We start from the raw sequence: 21,812 nt of genomic DNA on the forward strand, positions 1-21,812 counted from the left end.
TATAATGTCCTTTGAGAAAGAGAAAAAACCTGTATTATATTGTACCTGTGGCTATGAAGCCTCTGAATCAACTGACTGCACTAGAGTGATGGCATAAAATGTCCTTGAACAGTCCAGCTACTCAGGTAACAAAGCCGCCAGAATGTCTGTAGCCCAGCTTGTGAGTTAAGGAAAATGCTTCACTTTGGCTGGGATTAAAAGCCTCATACAGGCCCAGCTAAGCACAGTAGCTTTGTGGGGCAGGCAAATGGGTCCAAGGAGGTAGGAAAACTAACGGCCAGAAAGCCTAGAAGCAGGATGGCTTAAAGAAGGATGCAGAGTAGGCAACACATTATGCTATTGTGAGCTGGCAATCCTAAGGAAACTTCAAGGAAAACGAAGAAGTCAAGAGACAACTTCATGTATTGATTTATACTAACCAGCCACTTCTTTGGCTGCGCAGACGTCTCATACTGGATTTCCCAAGAAAGCTGCCACATCAAAGATGCGGTCCTGAGCTACACTTCTCCTGACAGAATCAGTTTTGGCTGTGACAGAGTAAACACGTGGAAGAGTCCTCAAACCATGGTCTTGCTAACAACAGCCCACTTTTTTTTTAATCCAGGAAAGTGGGCAACCTTGGAGATACGTTACCGATAATGGAAATAGGTCAGCGAAACATGGGCTTGCCTGGGTCAGAGCAGGGCCCTTAAACTTTCCCCCATCCATCCCTCTAATAGATTATAACTATGTAACATTTTAGCCCTAAAAGACTAATTCTCTACCCACTAGCACCTATGGTGCTCAGTTTGATCTAATGAGTGATCTGCCACCTAAGTTGCCATTAAATGGCTATCTAATTATAGATGCTCATTTTTCTGCTACTTACTCTATTTTCCTGAACTGTTGCTATCAGTTTCGCTGCAGCTGCTGCACTCGCTGGCTCTGGACTTGAGTTTGACATCCTGCTGATGTGTAGATTATGTTCTGTGTTCCTAGGCTCTCAAAAACTACAAGGTGTTCAGTATAAGAAATCTTCAAAAGTCCTGTTTCTTCCAGATGCTGCAAATTACAGTCTAATGCCGGGTTGGGGATAAAGGGAGAATCAAAGACAATAACAAAAAGCAACTTCTGGAATTATTGCTGGCACATCTCCTGTGATCAATCTTTCCTCCTTCCCATTCCATCCTAAGCTATGTCTTAAATATAGTTTTGTTTGTTCATAGTATGATTAAGTGCCTCGTATGGGTGGCTAAGAATGCACTATTTGTAACCACTCCTGTAGATTCTTACTTGGAACAACTTGCACCCTCATCTCTTCCTGCCCATGTCCCTTTTTGACAGCCATCAGAGAAAGGACAAGATTTTGGAAGACACATGTAGCTAGGAAAGGAGGAGATGCAAAGTCCCCATCTGTACTGCCACCTCATTTTCCATTTTGCAATCATATGTGCAACTTGATGAGGTATACGGGTTGATCTAGGCATCCTGCATCTACTCAACTCGAGTATTGCACTTCTAGTCTCCTTCCACCATGACAGTTTATCTCCTAGCACATCAATTCCAGCTTGAGTAACAGGACATACATTTGCATTATTGTTCTTAAAATTGGAAATGATTTGAGATCCCCATCTTTGGTGATTAACACAACCACAACCACATGAAAAGTAAGAGATACTCCCTTTGTTTAATATAACTCATTATGCTCTAGCTTGAAATGTGGTCCTCTGGCAAGAGTGGCACCCACATTTCCTTTCCCTCTCACTACATATGCCTGCCCTATATCTTCTTAGATAGTACTGAAGGTCAGAATCAGTGTGGGTCACAAAATATATACATAGCAAGGGGGAGAGTGATAGAAATGTATTTGGCTGCATGATTGCCAAGGTCACCTTCCTGCCTTGGTAATTTTCTTTGATGGGAAACAAGATCCATTTTTAACAGCTCTTCATTTTCACCGTGACACTGTCCTCCTGCTAGTGTGAGATTGGGGAAAGTGGGGGAGGCCCAGCCCTTTGTTCCTCCATCCAGTGCTGACAGTTTAATTAAACCGCATTTGAAACAGGGTCAGCAGGGTCAGGTGCTCCGCAGCAAAATATCAACTAAGCACCACTTCCAGGCACCAAGGCTCCTTAATGAGACACTCTCCAGAGGACAAAGAGCATAGGTTTAAGGACATGCATTTCTCTGCCGTAGTGATATGAACATTCACATGTTCTTATTCAGGGGATGTGCATTCACAGGCACATATGGGAGCCTAACTAGGGAGCCAATATGATATAGTGGATAGAGTGGTGGAGAGCTGGGTTCAAATCTCTGTTTAGCATGAAGCTTGTCGGGTTGCCTTCTGCAGGGCACAACCTCTCTGTCTAACTTATCTCGCAGACCCTTTAGTTGTGGGGCTAAAATGGGATACACCTATATGCTATCCCAAATGCCTTACAGCAGCTCAGGAGTTATACCACATGTGAAATCATGAAAAACCTCCGTGATGCAGTACCAATTAGGAAGGAACAAGGTCCAGAGAGGTCGCTGTGTTCAGTGCCAGCTCCAGTTTTTGAGGGCCCTTGGGCAAGACACCCTGAATAGGCTGCTCCCTCAGTTAGTCTACCTTCTCACCACCATTGTCACCAGCTGTGTTGCTGCTCCTCCTCTTTCTCATCATTGCTACTGCTTGCTTGCTTGACAGGCAGAGAACCAGGGAGCAAGTAGGCAGAGAGATCTCACCACAACCTTCTCACCACCACTGTTGTCAGGGCCAGAGCAAAAGGCAGGTGAATAAGCAGACTGCAATGGTGAAGAGGAAGAGGAAGTCCAGGAGGCTCTTCTCAGTGATGCCCAACCATGCCTACCCTTGATGCCATTCCTGGCTGTGTTAGTCTGTTGCATCAAAACCATCAAAGTAGCATCTTAAGATCTTTAAAGTGCTACAAGATTCTTTGTTGTTTCATTTAGGAAGAAAATAAACTTGATAGAAAGAACACCCAAAGAGAAATGGAGCATACAGAAGCATTTATACACAAAAATTACCATTGTCTTGCCCATCAGATGACACAGTCTGCTCCTCTTTTACTCCTTTCACATAACAGTCCATGAAAGATAGCAAAGAACTTCCCTACTCAATTCTGCTGCCATCACCTGCCATCTAAACTGGCCCACCTAGCCATAGCAAACAGCCACAAACACAGGCTGAAGGCTTGGAACAGACTTCAGCTAATGGGAGCTCTCAAACAATCTACATCAGAACAGCATACCTAGGGTTGCTATACATTTTTAAAAGTCAGTTATGAAAAAGGTCACTGAGACTACATTACAAATCTCAACAACTTTTACAACAGGCTGCCATGGCTTCCCCTGTAAAATGTACTTTCGTAGAGATGCTGGGAATTCCTTAGCTCCCATCAAAGAACACCCCGAAGGTTTCTTGAGGGAAGAAGTCACAGTTAAACCAGTTTATGTTTGTCACCTAGAATTGCCTTGACAAACTTGCGTAACTGAAAAGGGACATGCTTTGTATTCTAAGGGACTGTGATGCTCTGGAATAAAAGGCCACCCTTTGAGATGAGGCTCATAAAGGGGATGGGAGGCCAGCCGGCTTGTAGGGTGACACGAGTTCCAGCTTCCTGCACAAGATTTTCCACACAGCACATGGTGACAGTGGTTTATGATTGTCATTCCTGCTAGTGCTCATAGTTTATTTAAGTGCATCAGACTAGCCCACTTAATCATGATGATGGGAAAATACTATTTGTGGTTCAGCAGAAAATAATTAATTGCAGAGGGCACTGCATGGTTAGTACCAGATATTAAGGCTGGAATGCGCCATAAAACAGAAGGCAGGATTAGCAGCAAAGGAGAGTTCCGTTCACAAGTCTTAGAAGTCAGAAAACCAGGAACCAATCCAGGCTTTGAGCCTGACAGCACTACACTACCATCCCATCAACAGTGTAGTTGGTACCTCTGTACAAATAATAACAACAGCAACAGTAATAGTCGTAGTCGTAGTAGCAGTAGCAGTAGCAATACATGGCATTCTAGTGTTTTTCCTAAGTGCTCAGAGAGCTTCACATACATTATCTCAGGAATCATCTCACGAATCATTACAATAACCCTGTAAAGCGGTTCAGTATTACTAATCCCATATTACAGATGGCTGAAGCTGCAGTAAAGTCATGGCTTGCTGAAGGCCATCCAATTAATTCACGGCTAACCTTACATTTTGGCCAATTAATTTCCTGGCTCACATCTCATTCCCTTGAACAGCATCAGCAAGAAGCTGCTTCCATCCATGCCCAGCCATAACATCTAGCGAAGCTTGTCTTGTGGAGCCTCCTGATTCCACGGAGATTTTCCACACCAGAAGCGTGTGAATGTAGAATATTCTCTACTCCAGGAACATTCAGTAAAAATGTGGAAACTCTCAATGTGACTAGGAGGATCCGCATGGCAAGCCACAAACAGTTGTTTTGTGTGTGTTGGTCCGTACTCAGAGAGAGCTGAAAAGCTTTAAAAGCAAGGGCTAGCAGCTTAAAAGGATGTGGGAAACGGCACACAGGCAGATATTGAACTTTCTAAGCCCAGAGGTGAGGGGTTCCAAAAGTCTCCTCTGACTTTTGGAACCCCTCACCTCTGTATAGCAGTCTTACCTCTAGGCTAGCAAAGGAAGGAAAGATAAAGGAGCTCCCCAACCATTCCTCCCTCCTGCATCTGTCTTCTGCTGATGAGATTTAACTTTACAAGGTTGGCATTAAAGGCAGATCCGATTAAAGGGGGAGTGAGAATTCTGCTTTACAATAATTATCTTAATTGTTTTGTTCTGTATGTAAAAAGCCACAGGTGGCCTTGATGAAGGGTTCCAACCAGCGTATACTGTGCGTATGAGCGTATGAGTGTGTGTGTGTGTGCACACAGGTGCACATTCGCATGCAAGCATGCTATTTCCACACGTGTAGGACCCAAGAGCTATAACAGTGCCAATAAGACAATTTAAAATGTGAACTTTAAATGGCGGCAACTGCCAGTTTGGGGCATGCTGTTAGACAACATACAAGGCTCAGATTCTCTGACGGTCTGAGCCTATTCCCTGAATATGGGGGAGTAGGCATGACAGATGTGGGGAAGCTACTCTGTGAGGTTATGGTTTATTTGATTTGATTTGATTTGTACCCCACCCTTCCCCACAAGGAGCCCAAGGTAGCTCATTACTCAATGAACTATCAACTTGGATACTTCCTCCCAGGCTGCCTATACTATCCTTCTTCCTAAGATGACTGAAGTCCTGAACCTAAGCACCCAGCTGCACCTACAACACAAGTTGTTCAGTCGTTAAGTCGTGTCTGACTCTTCGTGACCCCATGGACCATAGCATGCCAGGCCTTCCTGTCCTCCGCTCTCTCCCGGAGTGTGCTCAAGTCCATATTCATTGCATCGGTGATGCTATCTAGCCATCTCATCCTCTGTTGTCCCCTTCTCCTTTTGCCTTCAATCTTTCCCAGCATCAGGGTCTTTTCCAGAGAGTTTTCTCTTCGCATTAGGTGGCCAAAATATTTGAGCTTCAGCTTCAGTATCTGTCCTTCCAATGAGCACTCAGGGTTGATTTCCTTTAGGATTGAACAACACAAGACCCAGCTACAAATAAATTGGCTGATGCATTGACCTTGTCATTGTCGTCAGGAACCCAAGATGCCAAGGGCAGCCAGTGCAGCATGCGTAAACACATACAATATCTCATCCAGTTTGCTGGACTATGGCTAGATCCTTAGTATCTGAAACTGAAACTTATACAAGAATGTCCACATTTTGTTTGATAATTAATCTCAAACAAAGAAGATTTTGTATTCTAGAGAAAGCTTAAATACAGTGAAGGGGGAGGAAAAATAACAGCTGTGTATATCAGGGATGGGGAACCATTTTCAGCCTAATGGTTTGAAATTCCCATCTAGGAAAAGTCTTGGAGGATACATTTCATCTGAGGGTGGGGTTAAAGGCAAGAGTGGGCAAGGCAAAAATGCGATTACTACTAATTTTAAGCCAACTCAGAAGCAAGCAGGACAAGGCTTCTGTATGTCTACTCAAAAGTAACCAGGACTGACTCATTCAATAGCACTTTCAAATAGCATCCAAATACCAAGCTTCTGCATGTCTATGCAGAAGTAAACATGAGAAGCATGTCTACTCAGAAGTAAGCAGGGCAAGACTCTGCATGTTTACTCAAGAGTGAGCAGGACTGAATTACTCAGCAGCTTTCTCCCTAGGCCCCCTCCACTCTCTGCTGATCAGAGATAAGAGCTTTCCTCTGTTGCATAACGACAAAGGCTCCCTTTCTCAGGTTCTGAAATTGTTCCATGGCAGTAAACATTATAGTTCCATCCAATACTGAACTTGAGTGGCCCCATGCCAATCACTTTGGAAGCAAAATGGGGCCACAAACAAATCAAAGGTTTCAGCAGACCCAGGAGAACTCTGAGGTATGCAAAAGTACATTATATTTAAAGTTTGACCCTTCAGAGGGAACAAAATATGCCCAAAGTTGGGTGCTCATACAACACATGCGTGTATGTCCTCAGCTTACTTAACCATTTGAATTTCCTAACCTCTAGGCTCAGGCCTCACACATGTAAGACACTAAAACAAAACAAAAACCTCAAAGCCAGGTGGATAAGGCTGGCTCACCCTCACAATGAGGGAACGTGTACTCTACCCGCAACCAGTTTTCCTGACATGAGGCACCACGGCCACTGCCCCCACATTCTGCCCAACTCTCAGCCTTCACTCAACTCCATCCTCTTTAGTGCAGCCTTTTAAAAAGAATCCCAAAGACAGAAACAGCCCTCTTGCATGCAACATTTCACTGTACATCCCAGTTGTTTATTTTGATGTAAAACTAGTCCTATTTAGAAGGGTTTGAGGATGTAACAAAATTTATAAGCATGTAACATAAAACATTACCATGCAATATTGTTTATATCCTAGTTTTTGAGGTATATTCTAATAGAAGAAAGGTTGAAAATTAGCCAGGTCCAGGCTCGACCAGGCAGGAGGGAATAGCTTTGGGCTTACTCCATGTACAACTTTCTCACTGTACTCTGACTGACTCTCTTGCTGGGAGGTATGTGTGCGTGCGCACACGCACACACATACATTGGACCCCCTCTCATAGCTGCGTGGACTGCTACATTTTTATTTATGGGGGGATGATATGCTATAGGGGGACATGCTGTCCAACAACAACGAACTGTTTAAGAGCTTGAAGAAGCAAAGTCGCTGGCCAATGGCAATGAGCCAGATCAAGACATCAGCTACCATGGTAACGGCTGCCTCAGAAACCATGCCTTTTAGGGGGCTTGGCACAGGCCTATACCCTCTCTCATCCTTTTATATCACATACAAAACAGAGGAAACCATCTCCTTGCTACTTCCTTTCACACTTGTTTCTAAGGTCTTGCATCTGGATGAGAAGCAGGTCGTGGACTGCACTGGGAAATGGTTGCACATACCTTCCCTCCTTGTCCTTGAGACTGGAGCCCCTAATAACCCAGATCAAATTGACATTCCACAGGAATCAACCTGGCACTCCTTAAAATGCAGGGGACAGGAGAAGCATGATATGTTTACTCTGAGATCTCTACTTTCCTTATGGGGTTGCACCCTTTTTCCAGTGAGAGAATGCCACCCACTGGCTGAGAATGCTGGACTCCTTCTGCATTATTAGAGTGCACAAAGGGCATGATGGCGTGGGGATAACTGGTTTATCTCCTCCCAATATAGTTTCAGATAGTTTGAGAGTCTGGCGTGCATCATCATCATCATCATCATCATCACAATGTTCTATTAATGATTTATCTTCCTTAGCTCTGACAGGGGTCAGTTTCGGACACTTTATAGTAACAATATAATTTTATAGATCCAAAATGAGACTTCTATTCTTTTTCAGCAACATGCAATTTAGGTATGCAATGCACTAAACAAGACTACGTGCTGCCCTCCCGGCTAATAGCTATAGATATTCTGATTTTCCATTGTTATATTAGTTCATATGTTTTTAATCTCTCAAAAATATGCCATTAAGAAGATCATCTGTAAGTGAAGGGATAATAAATGAAGAAGGGAACTCATAACTGCTTTGCAAATGTTCCCTTTACACTGTGGAACACACACACACACCCCATTCTGTGCGTGCACTGGAAAATGTTATAAGCATGTAATTTTTATGGGAAAGTTACTAATAATTTTAAGCATTTTAATTGCAGTTATATGAATTCATGCTCCACACTGAAGTCCAGAAGATAGTCCTCACACTAGCCTCTAGTATATAGAAAGTGCTCTTTGAAAGTCAGATATCTCTGGAAGATGAAGGGAGGGGAGGGGAGGGAGAACAAGATAGGAAGCATGAAATGACTCATGGTTATCTGCCACCCCCAAATGCTTAAAAATCCAAATAACTATCCAAAGACAAAAGCTTAGCTTAAGTCATCAATTTCTTTTTATGAACGCCTCCCCTATTGCAAGCTGTCGTCTCTGCTCATGCTCCTACCTTCAGTGAGTGAGTGAGTGAACGCACACACGTGCACACACACACACGCACACACTAACAGCATAAGTGGCTTTTTCTGACTCAAAGGCTTTGCCAGAAGCCTTTTTTTGCATCCCTCCAACATGAGATAATAAGCCTCTGCAGGTGCCCACCCTCTATGATTTTGATAATGTTTTGTTAGCAGCTGCCCGTGCATAGAAGAAAACATGTTATGCAAGTCACTGTTAATTTTGCATTTATGGAAGCAATGGAGAAATACATAATTATAAAGATGTTTTATAGGCAAATGGATATTTAAAGATATTAGCATGAGCTTTTAAGGAGACAGATATATAGAGGAAATGTTATTTTATATTTCCCCTTGCTCTGTTTGTACAAGTAATGATTTTACTTGTACAATTTACCTTTAATGTATTTGTGATTACTTTTTTAAAACACATAGTTCAGGTTCAGTTTTCCCTAGTTCTTAGCAATTAGAAAGGAAGGACAGAAGTGATTATATACTGTCTGTTCACCTAGGGAGGCAAAGTGTTTAGATTCACATTCAATACAGCAAAGTAGAAATCCAGTTGTGGAGTAATCCACACACGCACATGTACGCAAATATTATGGCACTAAAAACTGATTGACACCAGTGTAGCAAGAGACATATTTAGGGTGTCCCTTCCACCCAATGTACATTTGTTGAGCAAACATTTTAGTGTATGGTACCAGTTTGAATTGTGTCACTCATTTGTTCCTTTTCCGGCTGTTTCAGCTTAGATAATATAGACCTAGGGATGCAAGAAAGCTGCCTTCTATCTACAGCACAGTTTTATGTGTCAACATTTTCATGCCTACACTAGCTTCTGACATTTCGGGTTGGCCATCTAGTCAGACAACACAATTGCTCCAGAAATGTGTATCAGTGGTCCAGGCTAGCTGACCAATGCATTCATTTTATAAGCAAGAATCTGTTTGTCAAAACCATTATGGCAACTAAAACATTGCTTACCATGATCTACCAAGCAAGATGATCATGATACAACTGGTTTCACTAGAAATGGTTTCTACCACTGGCAGAGTCACAGGAGTCCTGATCAGAGGTTGGTACCACAAGTTCTAAGCTTTCATTTCCCACCCTGAATTTCATTCAGTTTCCAATGATGATTAGTAGCTCTCTTCCCAATTCCTTTTACTCTCAATCTACAGGGCTCCAATTTCCCTAACATAAGGTGAACTACAGTTCCATTGTTCCATTGATGGAATGACTTTTGTCAGCAAAACCAGCAGGGGACAGATTCCCCTCTTGCATCCCCCTGTGCACCCTCAAAATCTGCTCCAGAGGGTTGGAGGACCTTGTGGAGCAGACTTTCAGGGGGTGGGGGCTGCAGGAGTGGGGGAGAGGAGGAAAAAAAGTCCTGTGTGCGTAACACTGAATTCCACCCATAGTCTGTTCTTCCTTCCTAAAGCCCAAAGAGTTCACCTTGCCCAGTGTAAATTGTGCATATGGTTTTGAAGAAGAGAAGTTAGAGGGATATCTTACCAGATAGTATTCATACTGTGATGGTACCTGTTCTGATAACTCCTCCAATACATTTGGTGCACCACACCTTAAGCACCCTTTTTTTTGCTGCATTCCTATTCAAGACTTACATTACATTCTCAACATCATTCTTCAAAAGAGCAGAAAAGCACGACACTGAAGATCAGCCAATGAACAGAATACATCTGGGTACTTACAGCCGTGACAGTGCCTGGTTATTTTGGAACAGGAGCTCTGGCAAAGTATGCAGCTGGTTCCGATTCAGGCGCCTAGAGAAATGGAGGGTGGGGAGAAGGTATCATAGAATCATAGGGTTGGAAGGGGCCTATAAGACCATCGAGTCCAACCCCTGTGTATCATAAGCATTCACAGACATGCACACACACCTCAGAAACAGGAGGGGTTTCTGAACCCAATTCCATTATGACAATGGCCTCATGTAGGGGTTGCTACAATTCCATTCTTTCCCAATCTCTTGCAGGACATTACCTTGAACTAGGCCAGCCCTCCCATGAAGCAGAGTGAGGCGGCTGCATCAGGGAGTGAAGCGGTAGGAGCAGCGAATTCCTCTCCTCCATCCCCATCCACATCAGGAGGGCCTGCTGCTGCCGCCCCCAGCAGGTGCTGTGGAGAGCCCCGCCAGCCACTCTTCCGCCATGGCATTTGCCACAGCAAGACAGTGACTGATGCAGCTCTCTGGAAAGGCCGCCAGCCCTATGTTTCCCTCATCATGCACCCGCCCCCCATTTACTTTTTCTGCTACTGCATCAGATCTATCGAAAGCCCTGCAGCTGGAACAAGTGGCTGCAGGGCTCTCGCGAGCTCCCGCAGCAGTGGCAAATGTAAGGGGGACATGAAGCTGCAGGGGAACTGACATGGTATGGCAGTGGAGGAAGGGGCACGATGCAGCAGCAGTGCATGTTCTCACCCACTTCTGGCAGTGAGAGAGCTTGTGGCAGGGCTGGCCTTTAAAGATAATCATGATATGCTACCTCCCTGCCTCCACTAATGAATATTGTTATCCCTCTTGTATTCAACAGGTTTGGGCCATATTTCTTAATCTCTCAGTGCAACTAGACAAGAGGGATATGGGGAACAAAACCTGAAGATTAAGCCAGGGTTAACAATATGAATCCTACAAAATGGCTATAGTGAAATACCCTACATAAACCAGTGAGAGAGAGCAGACACCTTCAACTTAGATTAAGTACTGAAAACTCAGGTTATCTATAGTTATTTCCACACAGAGCTCAAATTGAGGGGGAGGGATATAATGAAACACACACATGAGATGCTCCCCCAACCCTATCTTAGCCAAATTTTATCCACTGCAACCTTCTAAAAATAGTAGCTAACAGGGCTGCCACAAAAAGTAAGGAGTCTAACCCCACTCCACACCCCTAAGGTCATTCAAGCACTGCTTCCACAGCTATTCTGGGAAATTTGTGTAAAACCACCCTTAAAACAGGCTGTTGCTAGAGCCACAACAAGGTTTTTAAGATTATGTGTGCCTAACTAGAACTCCTGTGTATATAGATGCTTCCAGATACAGCTTTTATTGTGCAATCACGCTGCTCACTCACAGAATTTTGCAGGGCATCCAAACAACATCCTGTATTATCCCACAGTTTTGTCTGTCTTTTTTCCTACCAGAAAAAAATCTGTTAAGGCAATAAAGACAGAATAGCTGTACAATGCCTTTTGTTTAGTGTCTGGAAGCACCCTATCATATGCCCTGCAACACCAGTAGCTGGGCTCAAATAGCACCAGGGGATATTGCTTCTGCAGCTTGTAGTCCTTTGTTTCCTAAGGACTTCACATCCTAATTAGAGTATCACCCTCAATCCTTGACTAATACTTTTCATCCAGCTACTCCTCTAGTTTCAGCATACCTTTGCAGATTCAGAACATAAAAAACAGTAATAAAAGCCCAAATTAGTTTTTTAAATAGAAAAGCAGGATATAAATGCTTTGAAATGAATGAACGAACGAATATGTAAACTATACGGATGTGTTAAGCAAAGTATGCAGATGGGTGTGGTTGAGTTTTTGTGGTTATTCAGATTGCACAGTATGTGTATTTTCAAAACATAATTTGGAACTTTTTTTTAAATCAAGGGTGGAAAACAGAGAAAATGAGTGGGCAACTAGGAGGAGCAGGTCAAGGACTGAGATGCAGATGAGCTGTGTAGAGGCAGAATAGGGATCTCTTAGGTTGAGGGTGTAGACAGGACAAGGGTGAAGGCCAGATAGTGGCCACAGAATTAGAGGAAAGACTAGAGCAGCCTTCCTGAACCGGGTACTGTTCAGATGTATTGGACTGCAACTCCCATCACTCCCAGCTAGAGCCCATGCTGGCTGAGAATGATGGGAGTTGCAGCCCAACACTTCTGCAGAGCACCAGGCTGGGGAAGACTGGACTGGAGTGACACAGGCCATACTTCCAGAAGTACATTAAAAACTACCATTGTCCATGGTCCTTTATGGAGGCATTTTATTCTTGTATCTCTATATTACAAGCCCTGTTTCCTTGGCGCTGGCAATGGAGTGCTAGCAAGTTCTAAGTAACTCTGGGCATGTCAGTCAGGACTGCACTGGGATTGCCCCACCTCACTGGAAGTGGCAGTGGAAGAACAAGGGAAGGGGACGGGAATATTCAGAGACAGCAGCAGCAAGTTTTTCAGGTGGTGTTTTACAGCTGTTGTGCAGAAAAGATACAGACAAAACTTGGGTTGGTTTGTGCACTGCCCCTGATTGAATGCATACTGCTGAGAGTTATTTTGGATCTAAAAAGAACGGTGAACAGATTGGAAAGTATCTGGGTGTAAATGCCAGCCAGGCTGTTAAGGGCTGGGTGTAAAAACACGTAGTGCTCACACCATCTGCTTGTGTCTGCAGGAGAGTGGGGGTGGAGAGAAATGGTTCTTGAAGGTATCGGAGTTGACTGCCTTTGACCATAGGGTGAATTCTCCCCACCCCTGCCCAGTTCCACCTCTAACCCACCTAGGCATCAAGAAATCCACCAGGTACATTACCTGATTACCCCATGTCTGTGAATAGGCAAGATAGGGGAAGGAAGGAAGGAAGGAAGGAAGGAAGGAAGGAAGGAGAGGCTTCTGCTGAGAAATCCCACCCTTTTTTCCCTCTGTATATTCTCTCTACCCCCAGCTTTCATAGTGTATTCAGATCCCTGAAACACTCACAATCGCTCCAACTCTTTCATGTCATCGAACACCCCTCGCTCCACCAGGCTGATCTGGTTTTCCATCAGCTGCCTATATAAATGATAAGAGCATTAGAACACAGATAGCACAAGGGAAAAGCAGGAGGAAAAGGGAGGACAAAGAGGGCTCAGTATCCTGGTAGTAGGAGTTGCTGTTTGTTGGGATAACTGTGCATTATGCCTCTCCCTTGCAGCAGGGACCAACCCTATTTAGGGACTAGATCCACTCTCAGTTAAAGGGAATGCACATGCACCAAGGTCCTAAGGTCCCAGTTGGCAATAGGCTTTAGTGATAATGGTGGGAAGAAGAGGATGCTATTATTGCCAAGTCAGCAAGGAGGGGGCTACTCACAGAACTCGCAGCTGCTTCAGCCCAGCAAAGTCATTTTTGTTGATGCGGGTGATGTTGTTCCCATTCAGCTCCCTGTGAAGAGGAGGAGAGAAACACTAGAAGTGAGAAAGTAGGCAAGGGTGAAGTCAGGTGAAGTCCCAGATCCACACTCCCCAGCAGGGCCAGCCCTATCATTAAGCAGACTGAGGCAGCTGCCTGAGACAGCAAATGCTGGGAGAAACAAGAGGGCAGCCCCCATGGCTATTCCTCCTAAGCCCCCGCAGCCATTTCCTTTTCTTGGAGGACAGATCTGTGCAATCTGCCCTATGTCCCCTAAACTAGCCTGCTGCTCTCAGGTACAGTGGGAACACACTGCCCTATTTCCAGTGAAGAAGTAAGATTCAAGTGCCAGTCCAGTCAAGTTCTGTATGTGGAATGGAGCGGCACCAGCTTGTCCTTCACCTCAGGCAGCAAAACATCTTGGGCCAGCCCTGCTCCCCAACAAAAGGATTCTAGTTTCATGTTCACTATTTTCATACAGACAAAACAGAGATTGCCTACCATGGTCATTTTACCATGCTTACCACATAGTTAGTACCACATATCACAGTTCAGCTCTAGAGCAGCCATTTTAGGTAGTTCCTAATATTTTGCTGTTCATTTTAAATTAGCAGATTGCTGCCTTTGTACTATTTCATAAACTTGAGATGTCCCTGAATTGTGATATTTCTGCAGCATCTCTCTCTCCCCTGCTTTCTTCACCCCAGACAACGGCTTATCTCACTGTCAGTCACCCACTTTTGCCCCTTCACAACTATGAAATTAGTTTAATAATCACTAAATGTTTTGAAAAGAAAGTCTGTATGGATGCCTGCTCTCTGCCCTTTAGGTCTCTATATTGTCAAATCTGCGCTACAGCTGTTCAGTTTCAAGTTTTGCTCAGTAATTATGTTGTTAAGAAACTATTTCTCCCCTTTCTCCTTTTTCTATTGAACCCCAAAAGCAGAATCATAAGCAGGCACTGAGAGGACTTGTAAGGTTCACCGTGGGAAAGGAGAAGGGGAAAACGTGGCTGGGGATGGAAAACACAAGGCCTGGATAGGCCAGGAAAAGTTGTTCAATGGGACCTGAGATACACAAAAAGTCTGTTTTGAGATAGTGCTGAGTACAGGCAACTGTAGGTGTGTCATGCAGAGTGTGTCAGTGACAGAAATGTGGTCTGGTTGTCCAGAGTGGGAACAGAATGCTGCCCTTTGGTGTGATCCAGCACGGCTCTTCTTAGGTTCTTATGGTATGTATGTTTAGGACTGTTTGAAGATTTATGTCTTAGACTCCATATGTGAGTGAAGGAGATTCTGATACACAGAAACACTGAGGGGCCACTAAACCCACTAATTTTTGCCACTGCTGAATGAAGTGTCTTTGTGTGCAATCCTGAATGTGAGTCCTTCCAGCTGTGATGAATGGAGGTTTGGATGCCTCAGAACAAACATAAACGGCACCAGCTTTTCTCTTCGCTCTCAGCTTCAACCAACTGCTACAAATAGGAGCAATTTCTTTCCACTTCCACCTTGGCCTGACAATTCCGCAAACAAGTAATGTATGCTTGGCTTGCAGGGACAAGACTATGGATGTTGCTGCTCCCGTGAAACAAGCAAGCCTGAGCCTTCATTGTCCATCTGTAACAGCAGCTAATGGGGGCAGAGACCGCCACTATAGATTCCTAATTACATCCATTTGATCACGAAGACTGCTACCCCCCCTTTCATTACAGGACTGATTGGTGAGAGTGGGAGGGGGATGTATGTTTCCAAGATACCAGGAAGGACCACACTGAATGGAGGGTTGAACTAGCATCGCTCCCTGCCCTTTCATGTCAGACTGAAACTTACACTCATTCCTGCAGCAATTATGCCAGTTACAATGACACACATGGGTGGCATAATAAGAATCTAGGACAGCTACATGTTAATTGTTCAGGACCTTTAAGGATTTGGACCTTGCTCTTCTCCACACAAACACAGGACAAGAGACAATAACTTGCAGTTTTGCAACCATACTTCCTTTCAGTTCCTGAAGTAAAGAGCAATGAAAGGTAGAATGCCTATATTCCCAAAGGAACTGTTTCTGTTCCTTCAAGAGCTCTGAGGAAAAAAGAAGTTCCCCATCACACTATTGTGGTGATAGGGAAAACTGCACCTGCTGAATGTGTTTCACTTCAGTGCTCTTAATGGGGCAGAACATCCAATTATTTTAGGAATATGGACACCTTATCTAAGGATGAGAATATAGGGTTGAGGGCAGATCACCAAAAGGAAAGAACGGCCTACCGTTTTAAGGTCATGTTAAAAAAAAATCTAGCTAGTCCCCCTTGATGAAATTTATAAAGCGAGAGAAGCTGCTGCCAAGGTAATTTTGTCCTCAAACACGTAGGACCATAATAACAGTGATTCTCTACTTGCTGGCATGTTGTGAAGAGAAATTCAAACCCTGCCAAAAAGCTCAGAACCTCTAGAGACAGGGAAGCAAAAAGGGACTTTGAGAGAACATCACAACAGTAAAGACAACTGCCAGAGAAAGGGAGAGATTCTGTTGCAGCTGTTGAAACTGTTTAGGGCTTATGGAAGGAGGAATCGCAGTTAGAAACCAGAGTCATGTGTTCAAGGGCTTTCTGGGGTAAACCAGCCACTCCAAACAAAATTACTACATCAGGAAATTACCATTTATATTGCTTGTGGTGTCTAGAGGCCATCTAGGAGATGGGCCTATTGTTTTGGGTGCCACATGTGAACCCAGCTGCAGGTGTGCACACAGAAGCATTGTCATGTCTGCACACAAATGCCAAAGCAGATCATAAGGCCCAATATAAGAATTTACATTTTCAATTTAAAAAGCACAACCTTTTGGCTCTGGGCTTTTGGCCTGGGACACCCAGTGCTAGAAGGGGATCAAGAGCTTCCTGCTATAGCTGGATCTTTTAGTTTTACCCCTCAGTGTACCCTTCCACCACTCCAGTTTCCCATCTCAATGTAGCTATTAAGTAATCCATGTCTGACCTCATCTCTTTGAAAAACACCTGGTTGTCAATCCAATAACTACGCCAAGTGAAGTAGCTGAACTCCTGTAGTTTAGCATGCTAGGGGATAGACATCCCATCTTACAGCTCAAAGGGAGGATGTTTTGCTTGCCACTCTCTCTGTGTGCTTAAATGTTAAAATGAACAGCTTTGACAATAGACTGCTTTTGCCAAGCATTAATTAGCTGTTTTCTGGCTCCCTGAAATGCTAAGGACATATGATCATACATTGGGAGAATCACCATGCAAAAAACACAAAAGCCTATATTTAAGCAACGTTTCCCAACCCTGCAGCAATGAGAGGGGCATCAAATCACCACCACCACCCCAGATATCAGCTGATCCCCATTTCAGTATTATTCCAGACACAGAAAAAGGAATATAAATTGAAGGTGTGTTGGAAGGCCTGGATTAGTGATATAATTAGGTTTCCTCCCTATTCCAAGAACTCAGAGCAAGTTGCAATACATGCTTATTTTCCATTATGAATAGATAGTCCCCAGTACATATATCTGTACACCAGGCATTGTGTTCAGATCTAGTCCAGCAGAAATTACAAACTGCTTCTTTCTTTCTTACCTCTTACTATACAGGACACATTTCACCCCTGAGCTGGCCAGTGTCCCCAAAGCTCATTCACAAATCCCTGTCCATCATCTGTGCCCATAGCTGCACTAGATCTACTGCCTCCATAGCTTCTTTGTTCAGATAAATTATGGCCTTGAGAACCAAGAAGGGAATCAGCAGCAGGTGAAAGCTTATTTGCAATGATGCCACAACAACAGGGCTATTTAACTCAGTAGTGGTTCTTCCACTTCCAGGTCCCCATCACTCAGATATTAATTATAGTCTGTCAAAGCCAGACTCTACCACAGCCACTGCTTGAGTTCTAACTCTCTGCCTTGACCAAAAGAGGGGGGAGGATGGAAGGAGAAAAGCCTTCTCTCTGATACTTAAAAGTAAGATTCAAGAAACTCAGGGACACATCTAGAGACCTTATTGGAGCCTTTTTGGGGGGCTATGAAACAACAACTAACCCAGAAGAAAGAGAAGGAGAACCTTGCTGTCACCAATGGCAAAGTCTTTGTTAACAACTTATTCCTCTATTACTCAATGACAACGTATGGATAAGGTCTTTGGGAGCTGAAAAGATTATCAGCATAGTTTTGGCCACTCTTGCACTTACCATCACTTTGTTTAATCCTTTGGAGATTTGGCAAGAGTTTGCCTGTTCTGTTTAGAAGACTGTGAGATTCTGAACTGGAGACTGTGATTAATGATTTATTAACATCTCTAGATCAGAGAGTATTAACCTGCCCCGACCCTGCTTAGCTTCTGAGATCAGACGAGATCGAGCATGTTCAGGGTGGTATGGCTGTAGGCCTCTAGGTCAGAGAGACAGGACTTGTGGATATTGTCTCCTCTTTCTGTGCTATAGGAGTTCCATTCCATATAGGAGTTCTCCTGGCATATTCTTGTAAAGTTAGTTGGGAAAAGACGATAAGGAACTGCACAGGGACAGGAGACACCTTTCCTAAATCTGGTATCTCTGGCCTGGGTGGACCTATTAAAGCAACAAGCATAGTCTCCCAGGCAAGACCTGGAAATCTTATTAGGCTTCAGCCTCAGAAGTGAAACTGAGCAGCGTTTCAATACAATGGATGAAAAAAGAAAGAAAAACCAACACTTCTGGTTAAATTTGGCCAAGAACAATGTAAATAATCAAACTAACTCAGAACGGTACCATACTGCCAGGCTTGATGCATTACCAGAAAAAAGGCTTATGTTCCAAAGGGCAACCAGGTGGTGGCTAGGAGGCTCTAGGTGAAAAAGAAATTTGTCCACAGGCATATATGACTCCTATCCAGTGCTTATCTTCCACTGCTTTCAAAAATCATTTGGTTTTAAAAAAACAAAAAACACTTCTATAATGGCATCACTCTTAGCCAAACCAAACCCTTGCTGGTTTGGGCTGTGTGTGTAACTAATGACGGCAGTCTTGTGACAGCCACAATTCTTGATATTTTTCAAGAGAAGCAAAATAGCAACCAAGGCTTCTCCCAAGAGCAAGGAGCACCATAACTGTGCTTCAGGGAGATATTCTGGGTGAAAGATCTGGTTCATTCTCTTTCTGATGAGCTGTCCAGAACACATTTCCAGCTGATTTTGATGCAGCCCTGTACACTACAGCCAAGAATATTAATAATTAATAACAATAAATAGTGTGTTTATCTAACAGTCTTCCATTCATGTCACTCTGAAATCCTAACATAGACAAGTTGAAAGTCTTTAATACTGTTTTTAAATTATTTAAATAGGAGAAGCGCAAATAGCAGGGAAACCAATTGCAGGCAGAGTAAAATAACTATTAAATAAACAAGAAGGCTGCAAGGGTTTCTTTAAAGAGATAAATTGAGCAAGATGCTGGGAGAAATGTGTTTCTCCAAAATCAAATCATATCCTGAACGTTGGTCGTGCACTAAGACTGTTAGCCCTATAAGGCAGTGTTTGGTTAAGCAAAGTTATCATGTCCTAGAACTAGAGCTTGCAGGAACTAAGACCAAAACAGGGTAATGCTAATAAGAGTGAGGCATGCATACAGAATTAACATGAAGCTGTGAAAACCTGCTGTCTGCAAGAAGGGGAATTACTAGTTTAGGGGGTTCACTTGCCAGCAGTTCACTTGCCTAGCACTGAAGAACCCCTAGTTATAGTGCCCCAAACCACTCCATATATTGCAAAATTAAGTGCCCTAGATAGCTGCAAGTGACAGTGGTCCACCAAATGCTAACTGGCAACCAATGAGTACTAGCACACAACACTCCATTAGGTTTTATGAGGTTATTAAACTGTTCCAGCTCTGCCATAAAGCATTAAGCCCTCAGAAACTGCACCAAGAGGGAGAGTCATAATGGGAGACGGGCCGACTTTCTGGTCTTTTCAGCTTTTACTACTGGGGTTTCCCACTGCAATTGCAATGTTCTCTGGGGTATAAAGCAACTGATGACCCTGCCAATTGAGAAAGAGGGGAAGTTGGGGCACAAAAAGGGGAAGTTATCATGAGATTGTTCTTGGGAGTCTAATGGTTGGAAATTGTGCGCCTGATAGGCCCTCGTAATTGTAGTAACATGCCCCCCAAACTCTTGTATTCAAATAGTGATTTGTGGTGCTAAGCATAGCACAGACCTTTATAATAATATTCTAAATAAACCAAGAAATCAGCATATTACAATTACCAAAGCCCACTTAAAATGCATACTAAGACCTGGATGATTAATGGGGAAGGTCTGGAAACTCAGTTACTAACATTACACCTAACATGCAAGAAAACAAGTATAATTCAGAAGTAATAGATAAGTAGCCGGTATGAAAAACAGAGTAAGGCAAAATAAGATTGAGAATGGACCTACAAGAGTGGGGAAAGGATGACTGATATTGTCACCACTCTGCGTGACAAAGAGTCCCGCAGAATCCAAGCCCTTCTTACTTTTTTATTTTAAACTCTAACTTTTAACTGCACATTTATCTGCTGCTTTTTGTACTGTGCATTGTACTTTTTATTTTATTCTTTTTAATTTTTGTAAACTGCCTTTATATTTTTGAATAAAAGGGAGTATAAAAATGCTTTAAATAAAGAAATACACTTCATAGTCTACATAGTTTTCTGTACATTAGTAGCACAATCCTATGCATGTTTACTCAGAAGACAGACCAACTGTGTTCAGTTCCGCCAGTAAGTGTGCACTGGACTTCAGCTGGGTAAGTCATATAGTCGAACTAACACCCTCAGGCTAATTACAGTCTTTTTCCCAAACATACATTACGATCCATAATAATACTTACTTTCGTATCAGTCTTTGTCACCCTTTGAACGTGGGTGTGGAAAATAAGAATAATCACAGACACTTTTACAGAAAAATCATGCACCATATCATTCCTGCCAATGAAGCATTCACCTTTCTTTGAATTCATGGCTAAATTAGACATGATGGCAAGAAATCCATGACTGGATCTCCCATGGTGTGTGTGTGTGTGTTTTAATAAAAAAAAAGGTAAAGTTCTAAGGGCAGGCAGATCAGGGTTGTGTGTGTGGCAATGAAGGAGGAATAGGTAAATCTTTCCTCCCAGACCATTCTCCCACCACCATCTCTACCCCATAAATGCTGTTTACCCTGTAGGGGAAAACATACAGATACCCAGTTTCTTTTCCTAACAGGTCACCAGGTACCTGACACTGCAGGAAGCCTGATAGGCTCAAACCAGCCATCTTGTATTTTGTAGGCCTGGCTAAGGGTGATACTACTACTGCTACTAAAGGCAGGCCTTGTAACCCTCAGCCAAACCTAATGAGTGAGACACTGCCAGACAGGCTTCTTGCAGCCTCAGGTGCTGGGTGATCTGGATAATTGTTTCAAATCACATGTTAATTCCACTGTGACAATCTGCTAAAATTGAGCGAGTGCCAGCAACGTGATATGATATCCCACATAATGATTGGGATGGTACTCTTTCTGTAGGACGATTCCACACTACACTAACTACCACAAATTAATGTATCAGCTGGAGGGGAGAGTTCAAATACTGTGGTTTCAGTACTCAGAAAATTCAGTCTCATAAAAGAAGCACTAGATCCCACAATAACTGCAATGCCTGTGCCCCCCTCAAAAAGCCTGGACAAGTTGCCAGATAATTCTGGAGGACTGATAACTATGCACTTGGTAGAGTTTATTTAGCCTATAGACCATCCAATGCCCAGCTAAGGAACTTTTTGACATGGAACTGTCACACGAGCATCAAGCTCTTCTAAAACATGAAACCCAGGAATTGGCCAAACTAGACATTATCCAGAAAATCTGTGATCAGCATCTTTCCCACACACAGGGTCTAATTTGCTTGGAAAGGTGGGGGCATTCTATTTCCAAAATGCAGTCAGCATGATTCCCCCCCCCCTCTCTCGCACATACACATACCTCTGCTGTGATATAGTATACAAGGGAGTAGGGATGGCGGAGAATTTCTCCCTGAAATTTCGGGGGGCCGAGCGCCAACGTGTTCGGCCCCCCGAACAAGTTTCGGGGAGAAATCCTCCGCACCCCCCCCCGCACCCCCCCCCCGGGACGGGACTTACCTTCCCTGAATGTCCCT

At 43.5% G+C, this 21,812-nt stretch overlaps 1 protein-coding gene across 1 annotated transcript in view; it reads right to left on the reverse strand.

Annotated features, from left to right (window-relative positions):
• The window catches only part of SLIT1 (slit guidance ligand 1), a 159,361-nt gene that overhangs the window by 120,453 nt on the left and 17,096 nt on the right, over nt 1–21,812 (reverse strand). Inside the window, exons 2-4 of the mRNA XM_084846595.1 lie at nt 13,613–13,684; nt 13,241–13,312; nt 10,235–10,306 (exon numbers count right to left, since the gene is read on the reverse strand). Of these exons, the coding sequence (XP_084702721.1) occupies nt 10,235–10,306; nt 13,241–13,312; nt 13,613–13,684 (216 nt within the window). The remainder of the gene's footprint in view (nt 1–10,234; nt 10,307–13,240; nt 13,313–13,612; nt 13,685–21,812) is intronic.

Source organism: Heloderma suspectum, chromosome 3 (genome assembly GCF_057233095.1).
Source record: "Heloderma suspectum isolate Gila_16-S chromosome 3, 16-S_ref, whole genome shotgun sequence".
NCBI classification, from domain to species: Eukaryota; Metazoa; Chordata; class Lepidosauria; order Squamata; family Helodermatidae; genus Heloderma; species Heloderma suspectum.